The 22190-nt window shown below is 39.4% G+C and overlaps 1 protein-coding gene across 2 annotated transcripts in view; it reads right to left on the minus strand.

Moving 5' to 3' along the window:
- Window positions 1-22190, minus strand: part of fbxw7 (F-box and WD repeat domain containing 7) — an 80239-nt gene that overhangs the window by 52653 nt on the left and 5396 nt on the right. Inside the window, exon 1 of one of the 2 annotated variants that reach the window (XM_028594417.1) lies at window positions 8258-8659. The exons of the other annotated variant lie outside the window; for it this stretch is intronic. Coding sequence (XP_028450218.1) covers window positions 8258-8473 — 216 coding nt within the window. The 5' untranslated portion in view covers window positions 8474-8659. Of the gene's footprint in view, window positions 1-8257; window positions 8660-22190 lie in introns of those variants that run through there. 2 annotated transcript variants of the gene reach the window in all.

Genomic DNA, 22190 nt, shown 5'->3' on the forward strand with positions numbered 1-22190 from the left:
AGCAAAGGGCCGCAGGTCGGATTCGAACCCGGGGCACTGCAAAGGCCTCAGCCTACATGGGGTGCATGCTCTTACTGGGTGAGCTAGAGGGGTTTCATTAAAAGAAGACTTCAGCATATTAATTGCACAAGGTAAAAAAATAAATAAACAACGGGTTTTCACAAAAACAAACTAAAAAAGAACTTAAATGTTCAAAAGCCGGTTACCTGGGTGGTCGTTTCAGATTCAAGTCTATTGAATGTGTCCAATAATGTTGAATTATGTAGCAAAATGCGTGTGCCATGCAGCACAACTGAGATGAATAATTTAACTTAACGAGTAATGCAAGTGTTTGCCAAAAGTTTTGAGAATGACAAATATTAGTTTTCACAAAGTTTGCTGCTAAACTACTTTTAGATCTTTTTTTCAGTTGTTTCTGTGATATACTGAAATATAATTACAAGCACTTTATACGTTTCAAAGGCTTTTATTGACAATTACATGACATTCATGCAAAGAGTCAGTATTTGCACCGTTGGCCCTTCTTTTTCAGGACCTCTGCAATTCGACTGGGCATGCTCTCAATCATCTTCTGGGCCAAATCCTGACTGATAGCAACCCATTCTTTCATAATCACTTCTTGGAGTTTGTCAGAATTAGTGGGTTTTTGTTTGTCCACCCGCCTCTTGAGGGTTGACCACAAGTTCTCAATGGTATTAAGATCTGGGGAGTTTCCAGGCCATGGACCCAAAATTTCAATGTTTTTGTCCTCGAGCCACTTAGTTATCACTTTTGCCTCATGGCACGGTGCTCCATCGTGCTGGAAAAGGCATTGTTCTTCACCAAACTGTTGTTGGAAGAAGTTGCTGTTGGAGGGTGTTTTGGTACCATTCTTTATTCATGGCTGTGTTTTTGGGCAAAATTGTAAGTGAGCCCATTCCCTTGGATGAGAAGCAACCCCACACATGAATGGTCTCAGGATGCTTTACTGTTGGCATGACACAGGACTGATGGTAGCGCTCACCTTTTCTTCTCCGGACAAGCCTTTTTCCAGATGCCCCAAACAATCGGAAACAGGCTTCATCGGAGAATATGACTTTGCCCCAGTCCTCAGAAGTCCATTCACCATACTTTCTGCAGAAGATCAATCTGTCCCTGATGTTTTTTTGGAGAGAAGTGAGTTCTTTGCTGCCCTTCTTGACACCAGGCCATCTTCCAAAAGTCTTCGCCTCACTGTGCGTGCAGATGCGCTCACACCTGCCTGCTGCCATTCCTGAGCAAGCTCTGCACTGGTGGCACTCCGATCCCGCAGCTGAATCCTCTTTAGGAGACGATCGTGGCGCTTGCTGGACTTTCTTGGACGCCCTGAAGCCTTCTCAACAAGAATTTAACCTCTTTTCTTGAAGTTCTTGATAATCCTATAAATTGTTGATTTAGGTGCAATCTTAGTAGCCACAATATCCTTGCCTGTGAAGCCATTTTTATGCAACGCAATGATGGCTGCACGTGTTTCTTTGCAGGTCACCATGGTTAACAATGGAAGAACAATGATTTCGAGCATCACCCTCCTTTTAACATGTCAAGTCTGCCATTCTAACCCAATCAGCCTGACATAATGATCTCTAGCCTTGTGCTCGTCAACATTCTCACCTGAGTTAACAAGACAATTACTGAAATGATCTCAGCAGGTCCTTTAATGACAGCAATGAAATGCAGTGGAATTTTCATGGCAAATGACTATGCAATTCATCTGATCACTGTTCATAACATTCTGGAGTATATGCAAATTGCTATTATAAAAACTTAAGCAGCAACTTTTCCAATTTCCAATATTTATGTAATTCTCAAAACTTTTGGCCACGACTGTATGTGTTGAAGAAGTTTCACTTTGCTTCACATCTTCATTTAAAATAATGTTTAGGGGTTGTGACACCTCCCTAAAGGAAGCGTGTATACTTTCTCAGCTCCTCGAGTATCCAAAAGCGTGGGAAATGTCAGTGCCTTCAGGCAGCCCTGTGGCAGGTGGGAGCACATCGCTATCCAGTATGCTCTGAATGTAAAGCACAACCCTACACAACACTATACACCCCCAGCTTGAACTCAAGAGGTATTTAGATCAAGCTTAAGTTTACTGATCATGTGCAATGTCAAAATGCAAAGACCAATTTGACTTTGTTGACTACTGACTATAGAAAAGCTGTATTTAGATATTCAGAAGGTTATCGCAATATGTTTTGAACACATTTTTTGTAAATGTATCCCATTTCCAAATAATATATTAAAAGGCATAGCTAGATAGATTTCAATCAAGGCAGAGTATTGTTTTTAATAAAATAATCCCATTTTTTGGGTGCCATAGTTATGAGTCTCGATTGAAATCGAGGGTAAACAAAACTGTTTGGCTGATCTGCGTGTTTTGTAGATAGCTGACTGGATCGGTGTGCTCCCTGGAATGGGACTGCTTCTCAGAATAGCCAATGGCAGAGGCCTTCCTCCCCTCTGTGTTATTTGGAGCCGAAGGCCAATGGAATCCAACCTCCTGCAGTGTACTGTGGTGTGGTCCTTACTTCAGGACAGAGAGAAAGGATTGAAGTCCAGTGGACGAAATCAGCTACCTTGCAATCATTTACTAATACCAGCAGTCTGCATGTACATAACAAATGGGGTCAAATGCATCAAGGTAATATCATGGGATGACTCTTTGTTGCAAGCAAAGAAAGTTTGATTTAAAACATGCAAATACCACAGCAGATACTAGAGCTAGGGCTGCAGTCAACTATAATTAAATAATAAACACTGCATTTCGTTGTCTTTGTACTTTACACAATGACAATAAAGTTGAATCTAATCGTATTATTATAGTGAAAATTGTGAAGAAATACAGCATTTCTTACAATAACAATTTCCTACAATCACAATGTCTGTCTTCAAAGGTCTTGTATTTCCAACTAACAATGTAAAATCCAAAGATATTTAATTTGCCGTCTGAGAAGTTACAACGAGAGAATGGTGACCACTTCAAATATCACTAAATTGATTATCAAAATAGATTTGACTAATAAACTTATCTAATGCTTATCCACTATTAAGAATCCAACAAAAATAATTACAACCCCATTTTCATGATAGTTAATGTCTGTTTCTCTTACATGGTAGAGAAACAAGCAATTGACAACTTTTTTCTAGTTTTTTCGGGGATAAAAAATTGAAAATTCTGAAATTCAGAATATACATAGTCATACACCAAACCAATTCTCACTTCAACTTCACTCCAGTGTGTTTCAATAGATTGCATCAGTAATGGAAGAAGAGAAATAAAGTAAAAAAAAATTCAAAAGATCAATTAGATTCTTGTGCTTTCAAACCCAATAGTCTACATTTGGCTATCCAAAAACAGGGGGAAACACTTAAAAGGCCTGATGGTGTTTTTCAAGCAGCATGATATTGTCAGGAGAGCCTTACTTTCTTTACAACACTTACCTACCGAGACCAACATTAGTAAAGGCAGCTGCTCCTCCAGGGCAGCAAGCTTATCTAAAGTGAAACGCTGACTGCTAATGAATAATGAGAGAGTGAGGTAGTTTAAAATAAATGTACTGTTACTGAGACACAGAGGAGATTAATTTACTTACATTTCATAGTGCTTAATAAAGAGCACATACAAATTTGCATTGCTGATGTTAAGAGAGTTTTAGTATTTTAATAAGGTGCTTGTTTCACAAGTTTAAGTTTCTTGTGGTGGTTGCTGTTAGTGTTCCTGCTGTGGCTATTTTTGTGGATTTCCCATTTCCCCATTGTACCAACCTTTAAAATGTGTGCTGCCTGTGAAAGTGTTTTTTTCAGCTAATATTAACTCCTCATTTTACTGACACGATAACACAGTTTTGTTATTTAAATTTGACAAGCTACTCAACCCTAACTGTTACTCACATGCATCACTGTAGTACTTACAAAAGATAATCACAGAACAGTGACAGGTTGTATCAACAGGTTGCATTTCTGTAAAACTAAAACTATGAGTCAAAAGAAGAAAGAGCAGCAAAAACAGGGTGATGACTGTGATGCTAAAATTAACTAAGCAAAATCCAAACATTGAATCAGCTGAGGTGATGTCAAGGTTTTGTTGATGGAAAACAGTTGGTTTTGAAATATGAATAGTAAAGACAACCAACACTTGAGCCGCTATTAAGACCATCTGACTCGGTAGTAGCAGGATCAGGATCATGTCCCCCCTGTGGTCACGTAACGGACAGGGACAGACAACTCAAATTGAAAGTGAATACGAATGTCCTCAGTGTATCCAGGCATGTTCTCAAAAATAGATGGTAAAAAAACGTGGGGCAAACCGTGACAGATGTCACGATGATTCATACAAACTTAATAATTAACTGTTACACTCTGCTTTCAGCTCACACATTACTTTAATATTTTTTTTAATGGAATTCTGTCCATCTGTAATTAACCAGTTGAGTAGAAACTGTAGAAACAGGGGAAACGCATGCGAGAAGAGTCCCTCGATGGATACATATGCGTCTCAGACCAGTGGGCCACCAGTATAACTAAAGCTCACAGTCGTGAAGTGACAGACTGAGAAAGGCCAACAAATGAAGCAAACAATATATAAATGCAGCAAAAACATAAAAGTACAGTAGATGTGTGGCTCTAATTAACGCGTCTGTAGACAAAACCACAGGAGACCCTGAGGCTCTAATTCAAACTCGCTAAAGAAAGTTGCCACACCAACAACACCTGCTCAAACAGCATATGCATCTTGCTGATAGCTGTTGATACAGACATAGCTTCTTTGGGCAAGTCCAGATCACCTTACTCAACAGGCCTGCAGTGCAGGGTGTGGTGGGTGAGAAGAGCAATACCACAACTAAAATGTCCTGCTGTTAATGTTCTATATCTTGATCGCTATCTCCTGCAACAGCTGGATGCCCATTCTGGCTCCCGGAAATACAGTGTGGCTTCTCCTGGTCACGATTTAATTGGAAATTTAACCTAGGACTATCTTTATCAGTACAGTAGGAGAAGTTTTAGAGTCGGTGTAGATCTCACTTTACGATACAAGACATAGATACAAGACATAGATACAAGAATCAACACTGCCTGATAGAAAGCTCCCATGTTCACGTCCAAATGAATATTTTAATTGGCGGGGGAAAAGAATAAAAGAAGAATTAAACAACAATACAAGCTCCAAAATAGAAAGTTGAAGCATACACAATTTGTATTTAACAGTATAGTTGGTTCCTTTTGAAGACATAGTTTCAAGCGACTTAAGTTGGTACCATACCGCAGAGACCCTGGGAAATCCCAGCTATGCCATTCACTGGAGACAGCTGCCACATGCAGAGCAGAGCCTACATGGCTTCCTGCTCTGCATGGAGCAAAAACCACATGATCTGGCCTTGTGGGACCTTCCATTAAGTTCATCCAACAGACTTTATAAACAACCTTAAAAACTCAAGTTCCTTTTCTTTAGTCTAGAGCTTCCTGACACACCGGCCTTTTTAAACAACAAAAGCAAAAGATCAAAAGTAAAGTTGCTGAGCACCAACACAGATGCCTTAGTCTAAATCACTGGCATACATATGACAGAGTTTAACAATTCAACTCAAGGCATAATCCCCATAATGCTTTTAACAGTTCTTTGTTGTTCAACAGTCAAACCAAATATTATCCAGCTAGAGACAGATCTCTTTAGTGCTGTTCCCAAGAATACTATAGGTAAAGTTTGTTAACTGGTTGACAGATGTGGAGCCTATCATTTGAAACATAATTCAGTGTATGATAAATGAGTCAGTGTTTTTTTTATTTATTTTTTTACCTTATACATAAACAAAACCAAGAGTTTACAGCGCCCATGCTGGAGGCTCAGCTGAAGCACAGATGAGGCTGACGGGAATGTCGCTGTTATTGCAGGAATTTGTTCTTAAATTAAAGAGTGGACAAATCTTGGAAGTAAAGACAAGATGTCTTTTGTGCTAAATAAAAGGTATAACTGCAATGTAAAATTATATAGACTACCGGTCAAACGTTTGGGGTCACTTAGAAATTTCCATTCCACTCCATTATAGACAGAATACTTAATGCAATATCTACATTGCCCATTATCAGCAACAATTCATCCAATGTTCCAAAGGCACATTCGGTTTACTAATCTGATATCATTGTAAAGGACTAACTGAGGAAACATTGGAGAACCCTTTTGCAATTATGTAAGCACATAATGTTATCTGAAAACAGCCGCCCTGGTTAAAAAAAAACAACGCAACTGATCTCAGCTGGTATTCTGTCTATAATGGAGTGGAATGGAAATTTCTAAGTGACCCCAAACTTTTGACCAGTAGTGTATGTGGAGATGTAATCAGGGATGACATATAACATCTTAATGTCAAAGGAGGTGTAACACACAGACTTCCTCTGCCTCGCAACAAAGATTTGACTGGACATTTTTTAAGCCTGTGGCTGGGTTAACTAAAGGAACCTCCTGCTGCGGTCTCTCAGCTTATCCTTTGAACCTACTTTTTAACCACTGTATAAACAGCACTAATTAAAACTAAATCACTGTAAAAGACCCTTTGTCTCAAAAAGTTGGTCAACACAGCAGCCAGCTTTGATCAGAGATTAAAACCAAGAAAGGAAAAAGGGCAAGCTGACACTCCCCTGTCGTTGTGACATTTACACTTATTTCTATTTTAGTCTGATATTTCACAACCTTTGTCCTCACTACCTCGTCTATCTCCAATTTTTTTTCTAACAGACTAGAGGTTGATATTTTTAACTCCCTATCTTTTTATCTCTCACGACATTAAGGAAACAATGTCAGCACCACTGTAACTCAAGAGTTCAAATGCAGCTATGTGGGTTTATTTATTTTTTCTATGTGGGATTTTATTTTTTACACTTTGAGAAAATTTATTTACAAAAAACTAGGGAGTGACAAACTATATGTAATTGCAAATAATGAAATTCTCTGAATGTGTTCTGGTATAAATCTGGTATATGTAGATTTATTTAATCAATTTTATTAATATCAAATAAAATGTAATGGTTGAACAATTATGTGATTGTGTCCTGATTAGCTATAATCTCTTGACATTTGAATGTTAATACTGCCAGTGACAAAACATGGAGATTAGAGTTATTTAGGGTGTTTTAGTCTTTCAAACATTGCCCTGGGTTCGTTTGCAAAGCATCTTACTTGACATAAGAGTTTAATCTTATTTATTTCCAAGCTAAATTAATTCAGCAAGAGTGTCAAAGGAGACTTTTAATGTAAGTAGTGTTACTGTTACAGCTCCTAACTGTCAACCTAATTTGCTGTCAAAGAGGAAGAAATTACTAATGTCCGTTAAAGAGCACTGATGTTTTGGAACTGCTTTAACTTTCAACTTGCTCTTTCATAAAATTATAAATGCAAACATACAGTACCTCCCACTTAAGACAACAAAACCCCCAATGGTCGAAAGTAATTTATGGTAAATTGATTTATGGTAAATTACCACTCGTCAAACGGTCAGAACTCCTTCACTGGCCACTATGGATGAGACTGACGGATATAGGCTATTTACGTAATTTGTTATACATTTTAAGACAAAAAAATTTCGGTATATTAAAATCCTACTCCAAATGATTTATTAATCTAAATATTAGATATTAATTACTTGACATAATAAAAATCTAATTTTACTTAATTTAAAATTACTCCATAAACTGTAACTGAAGAATTTATTTTTCCTATTGCCTGTCCAATTATTGCACACACACATGATATATCTTCATCTAAAAACGTGACCTAAAAATAGGCTCATTGGCGACGGCCTTTTTAAGGCACCCGTCTTCTGCCATTGGTGGAGCCGTGGCACGCAAACCTTTGTATCTGTGGGCGTGCGGAAACGACTGAAGTACGTCTGACAAAAGGACAAATACATCTTACATTATCACAAGTTTCTTATGTTCAGTCTTAAATTCAAACATGGCATCATTAAAAAAGAAGATATTCTGCTAATTTGTTTATTGGCGGGTGACTTTACATTCATTTCACCGATTTTAAAATTCAGCAGAACTGAAAAAGGTTCATTAACTGTGTAAAAGTGAACATTTCATTGTGCTGACAAAACATGAAAAGTAGCCAAGTAGCTTCAATTGTGATTTGCCAATTTGATAAAACACCACAAACAACAACTTACGGGAGAGGGGTGAGAGATGACCTTTGACATTTGTGTATTCTGTAGCTCAACCAAACCCTAATAATTCGTACAATACTCACCCGCCTGCGACAGAAACTCTGAGCAATGATGTTGATGCTAAATATCTTGAGTACTTTCTGAGGGGGTTCCTTGGCAACGTCCTTGGGGTCTGCCCGGTCGAGTGGCTGGTTCTCCAGCGGGACGTGGGACGAAGTTTTCTCTTTCCCAAAGGCAACATTTGGCATCTTTCTCCGAGCACCAGACGAGAAACGGGGGAAAGGGCAATGCCTCAGCATTGCAAAACAGGCCGCTTACTAGATCATATCCCAGAAGGAGCTCCCAAACCTGGCTGACTATTGTAGCAAGCAGATAACTTTTCTTACATGAATGTAGAACCTTCCTTTGACCTCACAACCATTGTGCAGACATCTCAATACTGTGCTCGCTGAGCCTCTTCACCTACCTACTCAGAACTCATCTCCCTGCTGACTGGCACCCTTAAAAATATCTCTGGGGTGTGAGGTCACTGTTGCGCCCAAGCCAGGCGGAGCAGCTGCCGTCAGGGCCTGAAAAGAGGATGGACCAACTCAGCCTCTCCCCCTCAGACAGGCACTGTGGAATCTGCTCTCATGACCCCTCGGTTGGTGGAATGTGTACCAGCAGCCGTCCAACGCAGCCCACGTGTCCGGGGGAGCTTCCTCATTGTGGTCATTCTCTGACCCCTCTCTTGTCCTCCCAACTTAGTGGGCTACATCATTACTGAGCACAGTTATCTTTACGCCATGAAAACTGTCAGTGTACAGCAGGTTACTATATCTTCGTCTAAATCAACTGAAAGGTTGAAGCTAGGATATGTTATATTCTAACTTTCTCTGACTCTTCCATGAACCAAGGTGTTGAGGAATGTCAGTAACTCTGTCTATGTCAGCAAAGAGGCTGAGGATATTTCAGGAGACGATCACACACTAGTTAGTTATGATACAATGTTAGTATGTGTGACACATGCACCTAAACAAGGATTCACTTGACCAAGTGTCAAGAGGGATGGACTTTTAAGTCTATGAAAGTGTGTTCACATGCAGCTGCAACGAGAGAAGTCTTTTTCAAAAAAAAATAAAAAGTGGTACAACAGCAGGGAGTTGAGACAAGTTATATATGTGGTTTATGTCAATTCCCACAGGAAATGAACATGCAGCAGAAAACAGCTGACAATCTGTGATGAACATGTATAAATCTACAGAAGTGGCAAGAGACCACCTTCTCTGTGTGCATTTAAATGTCTGAACACATGGTAACAGAAAGACCTACAGGGCTTAACCCCTCTTCTATTCTCACATCCACCATTGTTTGAGGAGGATTACAGAGCCAAAGCATCTATCAGAGTAGACTGAGGGCTCTGACACACCAGGCCATTGGACGCCATTGAGTGTTTGTGGAGGACCAACGCCCATCGTTTTTACAGTATGTTCAGCACAATTGGAGCAAGTTGGCGCCTTATCGGCAGCTGTTCAGCCAATTGAGCATGTTCAACAAACACCAGAGGCTGTCGATGAGAAAGAGCTCCCTCTCTGAACATTCAGCCGATCAAATTAGTAATGACACCCATATAGTGCAATTTTTTCTTATTTTTCCCTTTCCACTTCTTTTCAAGCAAAAAGACAAAACTATCTAGATGTATGTGCAGCTTTTAAATAAATCATATCCACAATTCATGTATGAGAGCTACAATTTGTAGTCTGGTAGTGTGATGTACTAAAATGGTGATAAAACAGTCGAAAAATAAATGTATCAATGTTTATCTGTGAGTCCTGGAGATCACATCGAAGTAGGAAACGCATGCTTAAGTTTGTCCATAGTGCTGGCTTCAAAAGAAGGGAATGGGAGACCGAGCGATTATTCGTAGGACGGAAATGTAACGTGACCATTCTTTACCACAAGAGCAGAATATAGTAAAATAACCAATGAGGCACTTGTGGATGGGTGCTCGTCTCGGACTTGCCCCAGGCTTAGTAGAGGTTACTTGAGCTTTCGGACTAATCTTAGGTCATAAAGCTATGTGACAGACACAGTGTTCCAGTCTGCTTCAACATGATCAACCAAAAGTAACTCGTTGCAAGCCATGCAAGCAAATTTACCCTTTGAGCCTTTGCAATGCTTGCAAGAACATTTTCCTTAAAACATTATCTATTATGCCATTTTCCATCAAATGATCCACAAAATAACATGCAAAGGCATTTCAAAAGATTTGACCGCATTTCTGTTTGCTTTCACATGACCAAAAAACTAGGGCTGCAACAACGAATCGATCAAATTTGATTATTAAAAAAGTTGGCAACGAATTTCATCATCGATTCGTTGTGTCGCACGACTACTACGCCACTCAATAAGTCGCGGAGATGTTTGAGTATAAAACAATGTAGTTCAGCGCGGAGCAAAGCGGAAAAAAAAAAAAAGAGCAGACTGGAGGTAGAGGAAATACCATCGGAGAGACCCGTAACGTTGTTCTGAACCACAGCTAAAACGTAAACATGTTGGAGTCCTTGGTGAGGAGGAAGGGAGTTCAACAGCAGGGTAAAGTCACTACAGAATCCTACTTTTGTTCCGTTTTGAAGTGAGGAACGTAATGTCCCTCCAGTAGCTCTTCTGGTGCTGGTGTGGTGTTTACTCGCAACACAGTCTCACTCCCTACTCGTCAAATGTATGACGCATGGTCAAGGACCCTGGCGTCAAGTTTCAACGAAATAGGGGTACCCTTGACGTTATTTTTCGACGAGGGGGGTCCGTCAGATAGACATTCATGTTATTCCCTCACCGTCGGATATCGACGAAAGAAAAAAACACGCCCCCCGGCCCCTTAACTCGAAATCTGTGACAGTTATTGGTATTTTTAGCCCAATAACCGCTGTTTTAATCAACATTATTCACGAGATAGTATCATGGTTTATATGTATTTCTTTTTATGTTATTATTTCGGTATATTTCGCCAGGGAAGCTGGATTGCTTTTTTTTTGTTGATTTATATTTTTTAAACTATAATGCTACATCTATCAACATTTATTTAGATGTTATCATGGTATTCATTTCTTTACTTTAATAATATTATTTCGGTCTTATTACCGGTGAAATATTACAGTATATGCTGTAATACAGAACATTACGATATGATCCGAGCAGGAAGCATTCAAAGCCGATAGGCCTATCCCCCAATGCAATGCGGCCATTCATTTCAAAGAATCGGGCAGCGATCAGCTGGTCTTTAACGCCAGGATCGCTTCAATATACATATACACAGTCAGTGGTCAGTATCACTTCAATATACATATATACAGTCAGTGATTGTGTCACCAGCAACAACACGTTGCTCAGTTTTATTCCAGTAAGTTATGAACCATAATAACGTTTAAACGAATCCGCGAAAAACTCCGGAAGTGACGTAGTACGTCCCGCTCGGCGGATACGAAGATAAAAATATATAGGCCTAATATTCGTAATATTAATGTTTTTTTCTAATGTTGTATTTGAGGAGTTAAACAATAAAGATTGTTATAATATTAAAATACAGTTTCATGTATTTGTTCACGTTTAAACGAATCCATGCGGAAGTGACGTGGAAATTCCACATCTCGTCTGTGAAAGAATGTTTCAAGTTGTACGTGAGAATTTACACAATAAAATACTAATAATGAAAAAATTGTGTTTTATATTTAGCACTTTTATTTGCCTTATATATACTATATAAAAAACCTACAGTTGAGTGTTTAGAAATACAGCCTAATGGCTTGTTTGACTAATTTGCATTTGTTTTGAATTGTACTGTTGTGAAAAACAATATACAAAGAGAAGCATTTTTTTATTTTATTTTCCATACATAGTTATTTAAAAACGCAATTTTCTAATTTTGCAGTTGATGAATATTAATAGCAAAGACTAAAGGGGAAAAACATAAGTATATTTATGTGTGGGACTTAGTTTGATTTAAAATCACACTGCATTATTAGTTGTTTTAAATAAATTACTTTTTTGAAATATCAATTTATGGTAGGCCTAACATATTCATTATTATATTCAGAACATGATCCTCATATCAATCACCGTGGTTACAGCTTGTAGCCATCCTAACCTTTATAGCCTTTACTGAGACTACCTTTTCAAAATTAAGAAGGGACTAGTTTTAAGAAGCATTTTCAGGAAATTAAAAGGATAAGCAGATTGTTACCGAGGTTTTTGTTCACTGAGTAAGATGTATATAGCTTTGTTTGGGTATGTATACATATACAACATTTGTATGGCATTTTTGGCACACTTCTACCTCAGCCCTACTGCACAAAGACAAAACTCACACATCTCATTCAACCATTTCACAAGCTGAGAAAAGGGTCATGACATGGGTCAGAGCAGTGGTTCCCAACCTTTTTTCCTTGGTGCCCTAAACTATAAAAACGTTGATGATGATATAGGCCTAATTTGGACCTACCTCAATTAAAACTTTAAATAATGTTGCTTGAGATTGAGGGTGTGCAATAGCTTCATGATAAGCATGGTTGTGTTGCTCTTGTCACTGTTTGTGAAAGATGAGCAATAGATTGTTGCTGTGTGATGTGCTTCAGTCTAGCCTATATCACTTTGTTCATGTTGTTTTTTATTTTAAGTATGTCAGCTGTATGATAAAACAATATGTCAAGTGTTATTTGTGAAGCATTTGAACTCAAGGCAAATATACCTCTGGGGACAATAAAGTAGGCTATCTCCTGCTAAGTGGTCTCCATGATGTGTAAAAATTAAAACGTTGTCGTAGGACTATAGCAAACACATCGTTGGAAAGGTCTCAACCTGGAGAGGAACATATGTCAGTCTGAAGAGGATACATTACTCCTGCTTTGAAATATTGACCTCTGAACCTTGAACCCAGTACATGTATGAAGGCCTGTCATTTAGCAACAGAAGGTTCTACACACATAAAACCAGCTGTTATAGAAAGCTCTGGACCTCAGCTGTCATGTAGATATGGTCACCAAAGTTTATCCACTGTAAGCACTGTCAAATATGGTAATAAGCTATATTCACCTATTTAACGATTCGATTTTTAAAATCTGATGACACCAGTGTGTTCTCCATCCCAAAAAACCCCAGGGTGTATCCAAAATTATACACTGCCAACTTCTACTTATGAGAAATATACCAATATACTTTAAAACTACAACTCCCATAAGAAACGCCACAGAAGCTGTTACAAAGCTTGAGCACTTGTAGTTTTTTCGGGGTGGGTGGGGGGGACTCGTGCTCTCCTCCTCTTTCTGCTGTCTGCCGTGAAATGGCTTGATTCCACTTCAGATTGAGGCCGCCCGCCGGCCGGCCGAGCACACAATATATGAGACAAATACATTAAACTGTATTTTATTATTATAACTATCTTTATTGTTTAACTCCTCAAATACAACGTTAGAAAAAAACATCAATATTACAAATATTATATATTTTTATCTTCGTATCCGCTGAGCGGGACGTACTACGTCACTTCCGGAGTTTTCCGCGGATTCGTTTAAACGTTATTATGGTTCATAACTTACTGGAACAAAACTGAGCAAAGTGTTGTTGCTGGTGACACAATCACTGACTGTATATATGTATATTGAAGCGATCCTGGCGTTAAAGACCAGCTGATCGCTGCCCGATTCTTTGAAATGAATGGCCGCATTGCATTGTGGGATAGGCCTATCGGCTTTGAATGCTTCCTGCTCGGATCATATCGTAATGTTCTATATTACAGCATATACTGTAATATTTCACCGGTAATAAGACCGAAATAATATTATTAAAGTAAAGAAATGAATACCATGATAACATCTAAATAAATGTTGATAGATGTAGCATTATAGTTTAAAAAATATAAATCAACAAAAAGCAATCCAGCTTCCCTGGCGAAATATACCGAAATAATAACATAAAAAGAAATACATATAAACCATGATACTATCTCGTGAATATTGTTGATTAAAACAGCGGTTATTGGGCTAAAAATACCAATAACTGTCACAGATTTCGAGTTAAGGGGCGGGGGCGTGTTTTTTTCTTTAGTCGATATCCGACGGTGAGGGAATAACATGAATGTCTATCTGACGGACCCCCCTCGTCGAAAAATAACGTCAAGGGTACCCCTATTTCGTTGAAACTTGACGCCAGGGTCCTTGACCATGCGTCATACATTTGACGAGTAGGGAGTGAGACTGTGTTGTTACTAGTTATCCAGCTGACTAGCATGACAAGTTAGCGTTAGCTCATTAATAACCGTAGTAAAGCAGGGGGGGTATAGTTTGCAAGACTAAAGACAGTTTTATTCACTCGCCTTTCTTGGCCCATTCATTTTTCAATCTGTTGTCATGTATATATCCTGTGCTTTGTCCCGTATCAGTTATTGTTGACAAATATATTTGTGTGTTGTACTTTTTAATTTAATTTTAAAGTTCTTTTATAGCACTTGGTCATCTTAAGATGTGTTTAAATGTGGTGTATAAATCAACTTAACTTGCATTTACTACAATGATGGTAATTTAATGAATAAGCTTCAAGTGAACTTGGGTGTGTGTATGTATTGTCTGTATCTGCTCTTTGGGTTACTTACCTTCACACAACTAGTAACTAAAACAACAAGTATGTATGTAAGTATGTATTGAGTTGATGTAAATTAATGCTTTTGTTTTTTTTATCAGATTCATCGATTAATCGAAAAAATTATCGACAGATTAATCGATTAGTTGCAGCCCTACAAGAAACCCAAACTTAAGATAAAGTTCCTGGAGTTCCTAAAGTTGCCACAATCTGGGGCTCTAATTTTGTGCATTGTGAAGTTTATGTTACCTCCTTGGGAGTATCTTAGAAGATCTGGACTATGACGCTACAAAGGGTAGATAGAAACATGCAGCTCCACTGAGTTTTACAGTAATCGAGATCACCCAAACATAGAGGATCAATACCAGGAATAAAACAACTCTAATAAATTTAGCAAAAGCTAGGTAGTCTTACTAGACATATCTCTAGGCAAAACCACAGATTACATTCTGCAAAAATGCTCTGGGTTGTTTGCATTTCTTTAAATCAATCACAATTGTCTTGGGCGGCACTGAGTTCCAGATGCAGCGATGGTGCTTCTGCAAAATGGTCTCGGGAAGGAACTTGTTTTGGTGGAACATTTGCATCCCGCAAAAGAAAACGCCACATCAACTATTAAATTAGTATGATATAAGTTAACTGTTCACACAATACAGTAACATGAGCTATTTGAATTTGCTGGATACATGGTTAAACGTAACTTGCTCTGAGAAGTGTGTATCGCTGTGTGTACTTCATCCATAGGAATCTCCGCCAAAAGGTCCCAGTTAAGATAGTAAATGCTGTGAATATATTCTTTTAAATCTTTACAATAATTTACTTTAAGAACCAAGCAGACGTGCCAAATTGCACGATTCAGATTTTGGTCAAAACTTGCCATTTTCAGTGTGTAACGTTAGCTTGCTAGCTCGGAGGTTGTTCTTGTTGTGTCCCGTAGCAAAGGGATTTTGACACACTGATAACAGCAGGGGAGGGGGCAAAGCCGGTCCGGCTTATCAAGGAATGTACTTGATCCAGACTATTACAGGGGTAAATGTCTGCCGTCCATTTGTCTGCTTTCTTTTAATGTTTCTCTGTCTGGTCATTGAGTTTGCAATCCCTGGAGCGTCAGAGGTCAAGAATGTGTGGCTTCTAGTAATCCGGCACACTTACAAATCACTTCCAACTTTTCAGTGCAACTGAGACAACAGGGTATGGCTGCAGATGTAGACCCTGTAGAGGGGGACACCGTAGGCCTTGTGTAGTATAAAGTTATTAATATTGAATAAAAAAATAATAATCAAAATCAAAAAAAGCAACACTACCATCATGGTAACAAATGTTGCCGACCCAACCTGCAAGAAGCGTTCTTTGTTGAGGCAATAAATCAAACAAATAATCCTATCCTATAATCCTAATATCCTTTGAAAAATGGACAAAAACTGCATTTAGATTAAAGTACAGCAGACTGTTGTGTTTGCATACTGGTGCAATCATTTTGCTTCTCATAGTAAATGTTTGTTGTTCAAACAGACTCAGGCTATAAAACAGGCAAAACGTAACAAGTTTCAGTTTTTACTAGTATCAGTAAAATGTTTACAGCTGCATATTAACTGCACTGAAATTCTTCAACACTATTCCTGCTGGTTCAGTGCTGCCAATATCCTTTACACCCCCATCACTGGAGCTCTGGAGAGTGCGAGATCACTTTGTGATTAGAAAATCTCTCTAGAAGATGAAATATCGCTAAATGATATTCTTATTGCATCCTGATGACAGGCAGTGATCAGCCTCTTCATTTAAGTAAGGGATAATACCATTAAGGTGCATGTTCTGCAATGTGTAATGAATGATGCAGTGTGCCACCCAACGTGCAGTGGGGCATGGTTTATTACATTGGAATGTTGATATAGTAGATATATGTATAAGTGAAGGTTTCTAGCATGAAAATTGCTATTCACACCTACACTGTCTCTACATCAGCAAGCAATGAAGCTACAACCTCTGCCAAACACCAGGGGCATTACTAGAGAAAGCAAACAAATGAACGCTCACTCGTTTTCACGCACTGCTGGACAATCTCCATGCGAGTCAGGCTACAGTTCATGGCTGGGTAAAGTCTGTAGTGCAGTCTGAGCACAGCTGCAACAAGCATTGTTGGATTATTGTACGTACATGACTCTCAGACCACTGCCTCCCTCTGGTGTCAAAGACTGGGACAACAATGCTGCGCTGCAAACTCCCCCAATACAACAAAATCCTGTCAGATGCAGGTTTTTACAAGACATTTTAAGAATCAAACTGTGCTTGGAACCTTTTGAACACACAACCAAGAGTGTTTTTCTTAAGAACATTAAGTCTGTAATGCAATTTAGAGCTGCACAACACAATAACCACAATAACAATTTCAGCATCCACAATTAAACTTGATCAGCCCCTTAACCAGCTTAACCAGGCTCTGCTTCCCAAACGTGATTGCCACTGCAGAAAAAAGATTTGCCACTGTACACACAACCTGCAAGTATAATGTAACTGTATGCTCTATGAACGGGCAAATCCTTTTGGTACATGTTTCTTTGTCGTTGCCTTCTAAAGCAGAAACAGCTGCTGACAAAAAAATCTCGCTGAGCTTGCAGGAGTGGTGGGCGCACACACACACACACACACACACACACACACACACACACACACACACACACACACACACACACATATGTAACAAAACAGCTCTCTCTTTTACTACACATGCAAATCCTCGATAATTTGGAGAGGTGGTTTGTGTTTGAAATATTTTTGGAGCAAAGCCTACCCAAGGCAATTATATAACTTTGAACAACTTGTGGTGATTTTGACATCAATTAGCACAACACTTGGATTTATATAAAAAGCTGGTTTAAAAAACAGGGTTTGACGACTCATGAAATGCATGTGACAGCAAGTGGGAAGCCAGTGAGGGATTATTTGAGGGATGGTTTGAGTAAAAAAGATGACATGGAGAGACTGCAACTACCAATTCAAAGGGCCTTTGGAAGTGTGTGTGTGTATATATATATATATATATATATATATATATATAGTCAGCCACCAATTGTGCAAGTTCTCCCACTTAAAAAGATGAGAGGCCTGTAATTTTCATCATATGTACACTTCAACTATGAGAGACAAAATGAGAAGAAAAAATCCAGAAAATCACATTGTAGGATTTTTAATGAATTTATTTGCAAATTATGGTGGAAAATAAGTATTTGGTCAATAACAAAAGTTCCATCTCAATACTTTGTTATATACCCTTTGTTGGCAATTACAGAGGTCAGACGTTTTCTGTAAGTCTTCACAAGGTTTTCACACACTGTTGCTGGTATTTTGGCCCATTCCTCCATGCAGATCTCCTCTAGAGCAGTGATGTTTTGGGGCTGTCGCTGGGCAACACAGACTTTCAACTCCCTCCAAAGATTTTCTATGGGGTTGAGATCTGGAGACTGGCTAGGCCACTCCAGGACCTAGAAATGCTTCTTACGAAGCCACTCCTTCGTTGCCCGGGCGGTGTGTTTTGGATCCTTATCATGCTGAAAGACCCAGCCACGTTTCATCTTCAATGCCCTTGCTGATGGAAGGAGGTTTTCACTCAAAATCTCACGATACATGGCCCCATTCATTCTTTCCTTTACACGGATCAGTCGTCCTGGTCCCTTTGCAGAAAAACAGCCCCAAAGCATGATGTTTCCACCTCCATGCTTCACAGTAGGTATGGTGTTCTTTGGATGCAACTCAGCATTCTTGCTCCTCCAAAAATGACGAGTTGAGTTTTTACCAAAAAGTTCTATTTTGGTTTCATCTGACCATATGACATTCTCCCAATCCTCTTCTGGATCATCCAAATGCTCTCTAGCAAACTTCAGATGGGCCTGGACATGTACTGGCTTAAGCATGGGGACATGTCTGGCACTGCAGGATTTGAGTCCTTGGTGGCGTAGTGTGTTACTGATGGTAGCCTTTGTTACTTTGGTCCCAGCTCTCTGCAGGTCATTCACTAGGTCCCCCGTGTGGTTCTGGGATTTTTGCTCACCGTTCTTGTGATCATTTTGACCCCACAGGGTGAGATCTTGCGTGGAGCCCCAGATCGAGGGAGATTATCAGTGGTCTTGTATGTCTTCCATTGTCTAATAATTGCTCCCACAGTTGATTTCTTCACACCAAGCTGCTTACCTATTGCTGATTCAGTCTTCCCAGCCTGGTGCAGGTCTACAATTTTGTTTCTGGTGTCCTTTGACAGCTCTTTGGTTTTTGCCATAGTGGAGTTTGGAGTGTGACTGTTTGAGGTTGTGGACAGGTGTCTTTTATACTGATAACAAGTTCAAACAGGTGCCATTAATACAGGTAACGAGTGGAGGACAGTGGAGCCTCTTAAAGAAGTTACAGGTCTGTGAGAGAGAAATCTTGCTTGTTTGTAGGTGACCAAATACTTATTTTACTGAGGAATTTACCAATTAATACATTAAAAGTCCTACAATGTCATTTTCTGGATTTTTTTCTCATTTTGTCTCTCATAATTGAAGTGTACCTGTGATGAAAATTACAGGCCTCTCATCCTTTTAAGTGGGCAAACTTGCACAATTGGTGGCTGACTAAATTGTTTTTTTCCCCACTGTGTGTGTGTGTGTGTATATATATATATAGTGAGGAAAATAAGTATTTTAACACCCTGCTATTTTGCAAGTTCTCCCACTTAGAAATCATGGAGGGGTCAGAAATTGTCATCGTAGGTGCATGTCCACTGTGAGAGACAATCTAAAAAAAAAATCCAGAAATCACAATGTATGATTTTTTTAACTATTTATTTGTATGATACAGCTGCAAATAAGTATTTGAACACCTGAGAAAATCAATGTTAATATTTGGTACAGTAGCCTTTGTTTGCAAGTACAGAGGTCAAACGTTTCCTGTAGTTTTTCACCAGGTTTGCACACACTGCAGGAGGGATTTTGGCCCACTCCTCCACACAGATCTTCTCTAGATTGGTCAGGTTTCTGGGCTGTCGCTGAGAAACACGGAGTTTGAGCTCCCTCCAAAGATTCTCTATTGGGTTTAGGTCTGGAGACTGGCTAGGCCACGCCAGAACCTTGATATGCTTCTTACAGAGCCACTCCTTGGTTATCCTGGCTGTGTGCTTCGGGTCATTGTCATGTTGGAAGACCCAGCCTCGAACCATCTTCAATGCTCTAACTGAGGGAAGGAGGTTGTTCCCCAAAATCTCGCAATACATGGCCCTGGTCATCCTCTCCTTAATACAGTGCAGTCGCCCTGTCCCATGTGCAGAAAAATACCCCCAAAGCATGATGTTACCACCCCCATGCTTCACAGTAGGGATGGTGTTCTTGGGATGGTACTCATCATTCTTCTTCCTCCAAACACGATTAGTGGAATTATGACCAAAAAGTTCTATTTTGGTCTCATCTGACCACATGACTTTCTCCCATGACTCCTCTGGATCATCCAAATGGTCATTGGCAGACTTAAGACGGGCCTTGACATGTGCTGGTTTAAGCAGGGGAACCTTCCGTGCATGATTTCAAACCATGACGTCTTAGTGTATTACCAACAGTAACCATGGAAACGGTGGTCCCAGCTCTTTTCAGGTCATTGACCAGCTCCTCCCGTGTAGTTCTGGGCTGATTTCTCACCTTTCTTAGGATCATTGAGGTGAGATCTTGCATGGAGCCCCAGTCCGAGGGAGATTGACAGTCATGTTTAGCTTCTTCCATTTTCTAATGATTGCTCCAACAGTGGACCTTTTTTCACCAAGCTGCTTGGCAATTTCCCCACAGCCCTTTCCAGCCTTGTGGAGGTGAACAATTTTGTCTCTAGTGTCTTTGGACAGCTCTTTGGTCTTGGCCATGTTAGTAGTTGGATTCTTACTGATTGTATGGAGTGGACAGGTGTCTTTATGCAGCTAACGACCTCAAACAGGTGCATCTAATTTAGGATAATAAATGGAGTGGAGGTGGACATTTTAAAGGCAGACTATTAGGTCTTTGAGGGTCAGAATTCTAGCTGATAGACAGGTGTTCAAATACTTATTTGCAGCTGTATCATACAAATAAATAGTTAAAAAATCATATATTGTGATTTCTGGATTTATTTTTTTTAGATTATGTCTATCACAGTGGACATGCACCTACGATGACAATTTCAGACCCCTCCATGATTTCCAAGTGGGAGAACTTGCAAAATAGCAGGGTGTTCAAATACTTATTTTCCTCACTATATATATATATATATATATATATATATAAATAAAATATGAGACTCAAACTAATTTCATGTGGGAAGATGTGAACACTAGTCCTTTGTGTCTCATCTCTGCCTGTGTGACAAGGCCAGTGTGTGGGAGACACCTGCTACAATAAGCAGGCTGCTTTTCCTTTGGAAAAAAACATTTAATTAGTGGCATTGAACAGTATGTGTGTGTCTGAAGAACTGAGTGCACTTCAAATTGTCCAAGTTTGCAACAGGATAAACCATTTGGCTGGCAAGTTATTACTCATCCCTACCTCCAACTGTAATACATGAAAATTGTTCGAATATTGAACAACCTGCAGTACAGTGCACATTGCTGTGCAGTGGTATAAGTCTGTAGGTGTAGTATACATTCCTATGGTTCAGAGGCATATTGCTCAATGCCATGAAGCTTTCTGTTACTATGGATGAAGCAACGGAGTGGGAACACCAGAGGGAAAAATATTATTTCAAACTTGTAGAGGTCACCCTGTCCCCAAAGCCATTAACAAACAAGCACTTCCCTGATCAGCTGACTTCTCTCTTTTTTTTTTTTTTTTTTTTTTTTTTTTTTTTTTAAAAGATTTGTTTGGGGGCATTTTAGGCCTTTATTTTTAATAGGACATATGAAGACATGAAAGGAGAGAGGGGGAATGACATACAGCAAAGGGCCGCAGGTCATCGTCGAACCTGTGGCCGCTGCGTCGAGGAGTAAACCTCTATATATGGACCCATGCTCTACCGACTGAGCTACCCAGGTGCCCGACCACTCTCTTTTTTTCCTTTTCATCAATATTCACAAAGTAACGACTTTGGAAATCTGATAAGACATGAAACAGAGGAGAAGAACATCTGAGCAACTAAAGATGATACAAACAGATTAGAGTTAAATAGATGCATTGAATTATGCTCAGATGCAGATATAGGTATATGTAAGTGCCCAGAGGGCTGAGGTGAAAGGCTAAAAAGGTACAGTATTTGTTTTTTAGTCAAGACCCAATATTAATACATTTCTTTTAGTTCAGATAACGCATTAGTCAGCAGGTGTTGATGTCAATGTTAACGTGCTGTCAATGCATTCTGCCCCCATCATGCCCTACCGCTTCTCATAGGTCTGCAGATCCATTTGTCACCAAAGGTCTCTGATGAGCC

The sequence above is a fragment of the Perca flavescens genome, chromosome 2, assembly GCF_004354835.1.
Source record: "Perca flavescens isolate YP-PL-M2 chromosome 2, PFLA_1.0, whole genome shotgun sequence".
NCBI classification, from domain to species: domain Eukaryota; kingdom Metazoa; phylum Chordata; class Actinopteri; order Perciformes; family Percidae; genus Perca; species Perca flavescens.